Source organism: Labrus bergylta, chromosome 21, assembly GCF_963930695.1.
Source record: "Labrus bergylta chromosome 21, fLabBer1.1, whole genome shotgun sequence".
In the NCBI taxonomy this organism is placed as follows: Eukaryota; Metazoa; Chordata; class Actinopteri; order Labriformes; family Labridae; genus Labrus; species Labrus bergylta.
In genome coordinates this window covers 19,883,950-19,894,897 of record NC_089215.1, presented here as the reverse complement: position 1 = coordinate 19,894,897, position 10,948 = coordinate 19,883,950, and the positions used below count along the sequence as shown (strand labels likewise).

The 10,948-nt window shown below is 40.6% G+C and overlaps 1 protein-coding gene across 2 annotated transcripts in view; it reads right to left on the bottom strand.

Annotated features, from left to right (window-relative positions):
- Window positions 1-6,222: 6,222 nt before the first annotated feature.
- Window positions 6,223-10,948, bottom strand: part of snx29 (sorting nexin 29) — a 165,257-nt gene continuing 160,531 nt past the window's right edge. For both annotated transcript variants that reach the window (XM_020642566.3, XM_020642567.3), the window contains exon 21: window positions 6,223-10,101. In XM_020642566.3, coding sequence (XP_020498222.1) covers window positions 9,975-10,101 — 127 coding nt within the window. In that variant the 3' untranslated portion in view covers window positions 6,223-9,974. The remainder of the gene's footprint in view (window positions 10,102-10,948) is intronic.

The window sequence follows — 10,948 nt, the reverse complement described above, 5'->3', positions numbered from 1 at the left end:
CTTCTCCTTCCCATGCTGCAGCACCAAGGTGGTTTTAAATTCAGGACCTGGGTGGTTGATGAAAAAAAGTCTTGTTGTCCCTTTGTGAAGAACATGTGATAGCTTTGAGGAGCAGGCGGAGCACACTTCAGGAAGTGATTTTATGGTGAGGAGGAGAAACAGAAAACAAAGCCGCATAAGAAGACAAGAACAAATTTATTTTTTTTGTGATTGGAGCTGAAGACCAAACTGAAGTCCATCCAAGCAGTTTGCCTTTAACATGTTCTTGATAATTGACATGCTACATATGCTAATTAGCGTCCCTGTTCTTATCTCTGTGCCAGTATGGTAAGAATCAGCATATCCATTATCCCATGAAGTTGGTGTTAAAAGTGATTGATGTTGCTTTAATGCGTGAGAACTTTATAAACAGCTTAGGGATAATGCACATGGCTTATTTCCCATGTTCCCTGAACTGATCGCATATTAATTAACATAATCCATTACAGATTAACGAGGGGATTTCATTTCAATAAGATGCAACAGAAATGTATCATCTGTTCGGGGCTTTAGGTGAGCCACTTTTTTTTTTTTTAAATCTCTCTCTTTGCCTGATGTAATTACAGGTCATGTGAACTTTGTTTGACATTACAGGCAGGTGTGCGCGCTCCATGCTGAATAAACTGGGGGGGGGGGGGAAGAAGCCCTGAAACAATCAATTTTCCAGCATGATGGTGTTTTAGCATTCAGCGACAGACAGCAGGAGAGAGGAGAAAATATCTCTGAAGGGCCAGCCCGCTCCGTTTTCTCCTGCCTCAGCGCTGAATATGTAATGACCAGGAGCAGCCAGAGACAAGCAAATACTGAGTCCCAGAGAGAGGGAGGAGAGCGAGGAAGAGTGAGGGAGGGAGGGAGGGAGGTAGAGGGATAATTTAGAGATGAAGAGAGGATAAAGAAGATCAGTGCGTGGTGGGTGAGGGAGGGGGGGTGAAGAAGAGACGATGAAATGGTAAAGCTGTGGAGAGGATGAGGACAAGGGTGAGAGAAGAAAATAAACAAAAGACAGAAGAATTAAGAAAAAAAGGGAAGGTGGTTAAAAAAGGAGATGACGAACAAGAACGAAAAAAAAACTACCCTATGAACTCTTTTTTTCCCCCTCAGTAATTTTCTGTTTTGCTTTTGGGTGGTGTAATTCCTGTGACATGAATAAGCAACAACAGGAGACTGATGTTTTGGTGGTTTAATACTTTAACATAGAGCAGATGAAACTGGATGGAATTACATTGAAGTTGAAATAAGTGAAGTGCAGGGATGGTGGACGAGTGGTTAGGGCGCACACCCTATGTATAGAGGCTGTAGTCCTCAAAGCGGGCGGCCTGGGTTATGTCATTCCCTCCTGTCTCTACCTGATTCCCACTCTACCCCCCTGTCTCTACACTAAAGGCCCCAAAAGCCCAAATATAAATCTTTAAAAAAGATTAAGTGAAGTGGCAACCTTCCCCTGTTTATCTTGTGTCAGCTTTGGTGATCGTTTGCTCTTACTGACATTGTTCCTTTTTTTTCTAGATCCTTGCTTGTGTTGTACTTACTCTCTGATGTACGTCGCTTTGGATAAAAGCGTTTGCTAAGTGAATTGTAGAATTGTAGAATTGTAGAAGTGCCTCTGAGAATCCAATAACACTCAGAGAGTGTCAAAGTATCTGTGGTCTAAGTTCTATGCTGTTTTATACTGTGCATGATGTTTTCCCATCAGACTTTTTTGCATTTGTTCTTTAATTATCCCTGAAGCCCCATTTAACTCACTTCCTCATACTCCAACACTGTATTTTGTATTTTTTTGTATTGTCCAAAACATGTAATGTAATAACATTTTCACAAACAGGAAAAATGTTTTTTAAAAAGGCAAGAGTTTGAAGTAGAGAGAGAGAGCTGCCAGGAACAAAGGGGGGAGTAAGAGAAAAGAAGCACAGTAGGAGAAATCAGCACAGTGACAGAGAGTGATAGAGTGTGTTTTGTGTTGAAAGTACATGAGGAGACTTTTTTTTTTTTTTTTTTTTTTTTTACTTCTGCAGGGAATACAGTGAACCTTCAATACAACTGAGGAGCCAGCTGAGTATCAGGAGCCAGCTCACTCTCATGCTTTTTTTCTGACAAATTATTCAAAACCTCCACACACAAAAAACAAGAAACTAAAAATCTGAAAACAAACACTGTGCTGAAATACAGGGTGCAGGATACCAACACATCATCACATGCAAATCATTCAAAACAAAATAATCCACATTTTCTGTGTTGATACAGTCCAAAACACTGATTCTATAGTTTCTCTATTATACAGTTATAGCTGCCCTATCACCCTAGTAACAGTAAGAAGTCTACAGTAATGACCTTGATATATAATAATGAAAATCTAATCAAATATCTAACATCTACAATGCATTCGTTTTCATAATCTCTGAGGGGTCATACGTGTCACTAGATTAAAGGTTACACTAAGAAAGAAAGAAAAAAAGACAGTTTAGCAAGAAACCAATACTGAAGATGAAATCAGCTAAGGAGGAAGATGGGATGATGGAGGGGGCTGTGGCTGCACATGCATGATTGGATGTCACAGTCGACTTGTAGCAGAATGATGCATCAATAAACTAATAATACTATAATACAAATAATCATTTTCTGCCTACAAAGCCTCATGTCAGTAACATTTAAGTCTCCAAAAAGCGTACACACGCAAAATCACCTATTGATATAACAGAAAAGTCATTTAAACTTGCTGTATTCATTTAAAATGCTGCTTGGATATCATGAGGCTGGAGATATACTCACTTCTTAACCTTGCTTTCTCTACAATATGCAGGTTTCTGGGGAATCCCTCTAGAGCAGGGGTTCCCAAACTTTACAGCTTGCAACCCCAAAAATAAGGCTGCCCACATAGGTGGTATGTAAGGCCCCTAAATCGAGACACATTGGGACAATTATGAGTTTTGTCTGAAAAACTGAGCATGATCTACAGCTCCTGTTATTACTGATGCAGGAAGTAGAGATAGATGCAGCTGTTGCTGGATGCTGCTCCGTCTCTCAGGGACATCTGCTGCTGCTTTCATCAACACAAACCACATGCTTATCTTGGACTCTTATTAGGAAGCTCTGTCCTGAAGGAGCCGCTGTCTATAGGGTGCTGAGGCATCAGCCTGTTTCTTATCATTCTAATGAACATGCGTCCTGATGCAGAGCCCAGGCCTGTGTGTTTAAGAGATACTGAATGCTGCTTATACACTGACCTTGTTTAAACCAGGGGCTCTATCTACTTGATGTTCCTCACACAAAGGTAAGAGATTGGTAATTTACATACAGGCCTGGAAAACAAGTCAAAAAGGACCTCCAAATCTTCAAGGAGAGGAAGAGGAGCGGCACATAGAGAAGCAGACAGGGATGAGGGGGCGGAACATGCAACATTTATCCATTGTTATCGCTAATGGACATTTTCAAAAGGATACTGCTGGCAAAAGATAAGAGGGGAAGCTTTATTTTGTTTGTGTGCAGCATTATTCTTTTCTAGCAAACCCCTGGTGAATAAAAATAAAGTAAAAGTTTCATTTTATTTCAAATACTACACTTAAAGTTTAGCAAGAGGCACCAATTTGCTTTCTAAAATAACATGTTATTGTCCGTCCAAAACATTTCTGAAAAGTCGTATACCTTTTCTGATATATCCTTCTAAGTCTGATTGACTTAAGAAACTAACTTTATTTAGTCCAGTTTTGTTTGATAAATAGTGTTGAGTGTGGAGTATTCAAGTAGGAATAATAAGAAATATTTGAAGTTAAACACACATATTTTCTAGAAGCTTGACAACTCACATAAGAAAGTTGCTATAAAAGGAAAGAAAATCCAATCAAAAAGGTCACATCGCTGCTGTGTGTGCGTGTCCTAGGTGTTTTGCATTAGTTGCTGATTAGAAATCAGACTTGTGCCTCCATGTGTGCCATCCATTCTGACCCTCTTATCTCCTTCTTTGCACCAAATCTACTAAAGTAAGACTTTTATGTAGGCCGAGAATCTGTTCATTTACATATTCTGACAGAGTGAAGTTTGTTTCGCAGACGCATGTCAAAGCTGAGCCAGGCTATTCTTCCATTCTGTTCAAACAATAACATTGCAGGAGGTGTGTTATACTTGGCTTTGCACTCAGCCATTTGTTTGCATGTGTGAGTGTGTATTATCTATCATTGCCAAAGGCAACCATCCACGTCCTAAATGGGCCCGTAACCAATTTTCTGGTCAATGGACAATGAGCATTTTGTACATCCTTGCCATTCTTCTGTCTGCCGACCCCGTACGGATTACCCAGCTGAGAAAAAAAAAAAGTGTTTCCTAAAATGGCTCAGCAGTTTCTATAAAGCTCAGAGGCTGCTTAGCAGAGCAGTGAAGGTTAAATAACTATTCGACAAGCAGAGCAGATGAACAGAGGGCCACAGATGCAGCCAATCTGAAATCCACAGAATCTATCCGTCCACTTATGCATACAGTTCATATGCAGAATATAATGTGTGCATTGAAGCGTTCAATGTGACATGGAAACACATGCACGCTTTAGCACACACCTCACATCTGCATTCATACGACTCCATTCACACCTAGTGTTCTGTATGTCCCTACACAGGCATGGATGCAGAAATGTAAAGTGACACAGAGGGCCAGCTTAAAGGCTTTGTAGGCGATTTTTCACACTTAAATGTAATAGAAATCAAGTATATCCTCTGAAAATAACTCTGTGAGTCATGACTGTCTACAATGGGTGTAACACCCGAGTCCCACTGTCTGTGATGTTTTCAGAGTCCTATCTTCACTTTGTTTACATCGGTGGGACGGCTGGCCGACTCCTCCCCTCATGTATAAAAGTTGTTTAATTGAGGGACTAGAGAAAAGAAGAATAACATACTGTACTCACTGCTTAACTGTGTTTCTAGATCACGCTCATTTCAGGTAAATTTACATGCAGTGTGAAGATACGAGTATAATAAAGATCGCTAGCATTAGCATGCTAACACAACAATGCAGCACACGTTGTTTTGGTTTCATGCTGGTGCTCAAGGGCGACATCTGCTGGATCAAAAAAAATCGCATATAAAGCCTTTAAAGCATGGTGAACGCAGGCAGTCACAGAGGGTTCCACATTCTGGTGGGGGGGGGGGGGGGGGGCTTGATTCCAAAACTTTGAACATATTAATTAATGTATGAATGATGCTCTATAAATAAACGTGCCTTTACATCTCGCTCTCTCTCTTGCTCATCCGAACGCACACTGCCCCAACGCATGTTTCAGGATGGGAGGAGAAATGATGAAGAGTTCAGCTCCAGCTAGAAAAAAACAAAACTTAATCTGTTTGTAGTTTTTCTACAAAGAGAAGGAAAGGTACGACAGACTACACAAAATAGTGTCTACATAACATAACAACATATTAGGTCTATGATGGATTCCTGCTTTGCCATTTCACCATTATACCAACCATACATGCAAGTATATGAAATGAACTATCACTAAAAGTCATTCAACTTCTCAGTGGTAAGTAGGCAGTCCTGGTATGGCGGGGAGAGACTGGCCCCGCTGACGTGAATTCACACAGGAAAACTTACTGTAGCAGCAGAAATGTGTCAAGGTCTTCAGTTTCTCTCCACATTCTCATGGTTAACAATGACATCACTGACACACAAGCGTTTGTAATATACTGTACACACTGTACTTTATTGTTCAGCCCCTCTCTGCTGCCACGCTGAGAGATAAAAACCTGACTGCTGACTAAGGCAAGAACAGAATAAAAAGTCCACTAATACAGACATGGCATCCTGCAAAGAAGAGGACACTTTGGCTGTGTCTCAATAAACTAAACCCACTTCCTTTTGCTTTGATTCCCAGCCTCAAAGAACAGATCCATATTTCAGCCAGCGTTTTGAAGGTTCTGAGAGAGGAAAATGGAGCCGTTAAAGAGAAAGTGATGTTTGTGATCACACCTCAGGATGTAGTAGCAGACCCTGCATGGTCAGCAGGATGTAACTGTGCTGCATTTTTGTTGCTCTTCTTAATATTCAGTTTGCACCTGTGTGTTCTCAACAGAAAGGAGGATCATTTGACTTTTTAGTAGAACAATCCTGATTCAAATGTGATTGAAATGCAGGAGAGAGGGGATCACCACCTTCTTCAGATAGCTGAAACCAAAAAAAAAAAGTTTCAGAACTCAAAAGTGCTGCGGGGATTCTTCCTCTCATCCAATAACTGTTCCATTTTTATTCAGCATGACTCACAAAAAACATACTGCAGTGCACAAAATGTACTGAATGCATTTTCCTCCTATTAAAACCCCTTTGTAAAGTTTATTGGATTGAATAGTTTCAAAAGCTGCATTGTAGACACCACATGGTTGCTAGCTTGCTGTTAGGCTTGTTGGACCACTGCAATGCTTCTTTGAACCACCAAATACCAAATAATTGTCCTTTTAACAAGGAATGTGATGAGCCCAACATAAAGACATTTCTCCATGGCGAAATAAGTTGTTAAAAATATCTTAATGTGCAGAATTACAGATCATCAGCGTGCACATAGAAATAGACATTTCTGCAGAAAACTTAGATCCCCCAAAGGCTCTAGAACAGAGACCCCTATGCATCCACTATTTTCTCCATTTTCCTGCGTCAATGACTCATTTCTGGATGGTCTCTTGAGATCTCAACTTATTGAACTTGTTATCTTATGACAACAACACTGGTTTCCCCAGAGATAAGTTTTATTTATTTCTACAATTTATTTCTCATTTACTCCGGATGATCACAGATTAATTAATCTCAATATCTCAAGGCAACAAAGCGTATTTTGTGATAATGGGGTCATCTTCTGGCAATCTATAAAAAACAAACAATAGACTGGTCACTATGATAGGACACGCTGCCATTGCCCACACTCAGGCCCGCCTGCAGATATGTCTTGGCCCCCTTAAAGGTCCAGTGACTGGGCCCTCCCAGGATATGATTCAAATCAACATATTCACATTTGAGTTGTGTTAGCGCTAGCCACCTGGCTAACATTAGCTTCCTCTGGGCTCCCTTACATTGGTAAGATTACAAAAAAAAAGGTTCATATGATTTTAGAAGAAGGGTTTTAGATTTTGAAACAGGGTACATATTACTCAAGCAACAATAAATCAAAAGTGTGTTTTTGACACAGAGGAAATTATATTAAGGTGTAAAATTTGGTCATTGTTGCTAAAAATTAGGATGGACCAGATGTTTGGAAACCTCCATGGGCCCTCCCTATGCGAAAAGCTTTCCCCTTTACCCCCCCCCCCCATGGGCAGCCTTACCCACACTAATAAGACAAGTTAAGCCTTTTTCTTTGTTTGTTTTTGTGCTTTTGAAGCTCTGTGGATAAGAGATAAATAATTCCAGATCTCAAGAAACACCCAGAAATGGATCAAATAAAAATGGATGGATGGATGCATATCCGCTCAGGGCTTCCATTATTCTAGAGATTCACTGATCATTACCTTTACTGTGAGATTTGTCTATGTAAAGGCTTCTCATTATGATAAACAGACTGTGTGACAAAGCTGTTACAGAGCAATACAGGACATATTAGATACTGTTGGCTGATTTAAAAAAAAAAAAAAAAAAGCATACAAGGCAGTTCTACAGTTCTGTAGTAATCAGAGCAGATACTTAAAGTAGCTTCAATAAAAAAAAGAATTAAAAAAAAACATTCACGTGTATGTTACATTACATGTTGTGGTTAGGGAGAAACTGCAGAGCAATTTGTCAAACAAAAAATAAAGGTTCATGTGTAAAACAATTTTTGATACTTTATCTTGTCTTTTCTTCCAGCAAGCTCGCCACATATTTACCACTGACACCAGCATTTAATGTTTAAGACTTCAGGGGAGTTTGATAAAAAATAAACATTTGACAGCATCCCTGTGAGGAACAACGCTGTGCAGTGCTTACCAGTAGTGGGAAACCTGTGAGGGTCACTTCCCTATAAGAAAAACAACTTAATTAAAACCAACAAAGCGTGTTTGTTCACCTCAACCCCCGACCCCCCCGCCGACGAGTGAGAACAATGTTTACCATTTTGTGAGCCGACCCTTTGATTCAAGTTTTTCCGACACAATCGATCCTCGTTTGAACACAGCCTGCGTCTCCTCTTGGGTGAGCCATCCATATGCATGAGCTTCTGTTTTACACACACTCAATGCTCCACGGCTCTTCTGCGTGCACCGTAACCAGCAGCTTTTGCTTCAAGTGTTTAGTCGCCGTTAAAACATTCATTCGCATCATAACGCTGCATGAGATCCTGTTAAGACACATTAGTTGAACAATCTTTAAACATTTAATTCATCACTGTGGCCGACCAACCTTTGATAAAGATCCTTATTTATGTGATGTCCCTGATGGTTAACCACCCAAAACACAGCCCACACATTTATTTTAAAAGGTAAAACTGTGTTTCCCTTCCTTTCTGCTCTGATATTAAGAAATAATCTATTTAGTGAAATCTGTGGATGTTAGGAAAAACATCTTTTAAAGGTCAGATATTATGCAAAATGCACTTAACCATAGTTTGTGACATCACAAAGGGCAGTAACCCCTCCCCCAGGTGGATGACACACCCACAGTTAAGTGTTTGTTCTGCCCTCTGAGTCTGACTTCTCAGTCTAAACAGTTAGGCATGGTGGGAAAACCTGAGCCACTCAAGCCCTTCAAGAGGGGCGTGGTCAGACACAGCTCATTTACATTTAAAGGTACAGACACAGAAACAGGCTGTTCTGAGCAGGGCTGAAATAGAGGGGTTCATAGGCATGATACGATACAGGACTGGAGTGGATTTAACAAGAAACTTCACAGACATGTTTTGAGGTTCTCTGATAATTATTTTAACTTGTTGGAAAGGAGTATATTATGCAACCTTTGAATTGTTAATAAGGGACTGGAGTAAAGTTATAAGGGGGTACAAAAAATGAAAAGATGGCCCCTTTTGTAAAAGTTAATTTACATTTCCGCCTTTTCTTGTCAGGTAAAGTTTTGGATCTTTCTGTCACTGTTTCACTCTGCAGTCGGTCTGTTTTGAGTCAAAGTTGGAACATAAATTAAGTTGTGTAGGTTTGTTTTATTGTGAAGGGAAATGTAAGATTTCCTTTAGATCCCACACCATTCATTTCCATACGGTCACTAAGACGTGTTGGATTTAGCTGTGTTTGTCCTTTCATATGATCATCGATGTGATCTTAACGCGATGTTGATATTAACTGCATCTCTGGAGAACCAGATGTATGATACACTTCCTGCAGATTATCAATAATTCAAATACAATATATACGTAGGACAAAGGAATGCTCATCGACTGTTGGTCCACGCTAGAGATTGAGAGTTATTACTATCTAAAATATAATGGCACCATAATGCTGACACATTAGCAGAGAATCAAGAGTAATTCTCCAAGAGGATGCTTTAATCTACCCCCTCTTCACCCCCCCTCCCCTCACCTGGAGCAAAAAAGCAGCTACCAACTGTAGGCACTGTGACCAGGATACACTCTCACTTAAAAAACTGAGAGTAAGAGTAAGAAAAAAAACTGTCCTTGTCATCTGGTTGTGTTTAAGATAATAGACTCCAGTCTAGCTCATGTGCAGTGAACAAAGGGTCTTGTAGTCTCTCAGTGAGGTAAGAGGCTGTATGATTGGGTTCATTGTTAGGCAGCCTCGAGAGAATCATTTCTCTTTTTTTTACTCAGCCAGGAAATGCACAAAAACATTTACATATCTCTCAGAGATGTCTGTGATGTCGATGCCGACTGCATCCCCCCCCCCTCCTTGACGGAGGCTTTTCATCTGCAAGGCTGTGAAGGTCCGTTACACGCCCTTTATGTGCCACAGTCCAGGTTTGGACAAATATCCATCGTAGTCCTCAGCCTATATTTTGAGCAATAATCAGTTCCAAAGGCTCTTGGATTAAAGGTCACCACTCTGGGGTTCAGGTCTGGCGTCCTGGTTGCCTCTGCGGCCCAGTCTGGGGAAACGGGATGAAGTTTTGGATCGAGGCGTCTTGGCTCCACCATCGTTGGCCTGAGGTGTGTCACTGTTAAAGAGGAAAGAGCAGGAAGGAGAGGACAAGAGTGTGAGATTTCAATGAACATCTGATGACGTTTATATCATCCAAAAAAAACACTGGAGACCTAAATCCATCATTACTCCTTGATGAATTCAGGACTTATCCAAGACAAAACCTGGTAAAAACTAGACAATCCTAGGCAACTCATTTCCGAGTGGGGTTAATGTTTGTAGCATCCACACCACCAGCCTTTGGTTCTCCTTGCAGGTTTACGTCCACATGCCTGTGCTGAAGGTGGTTACGCATTAATCAGGTCATGTGCGCCTAAAACAGCCTACATAGAACTTTATCTGCATTTTCTTAACCAAAATACTGCCAAACTGCTCCAGGCTATGAGATGCATTCTGACCATATCAAAGGCATGGTACCTGGTAGTGATTGATCAGTGCCAAAAGGACTGTTAAGCTCACAGACAAACTGTGCTCCCATTAGTATTAACCGTTCAAATTCTTTCTAACCTGGGCTGCTCAGTGGTACGCACTGTCCCTTCACAGAAAGAAGGTTTGAATGCCCAATCGGAAAGGGTTCTCCCTATGCATGTGAGGGTTCTCTCCAGGCACTCACACTTCCTTCCACAGTCCAATCACATGCACTTTTGGTAACTTGATGACTCTTTATTAGACTCTTTGTGAATGTTGTTGAGTGTGCCTGGTTGTTTGTCCCTCTCTTAATGTCCAGACCATCACTTCATTACAGCAGTCCTCTTTCTGTTAATCATTCAAATTAAGTCGTTTTTTAAATAATTAGTAACATCTCACTTTTACTGTATAGTTTGGTAGCACTCAACTCTGTTTCACATCAATACAAGTACATG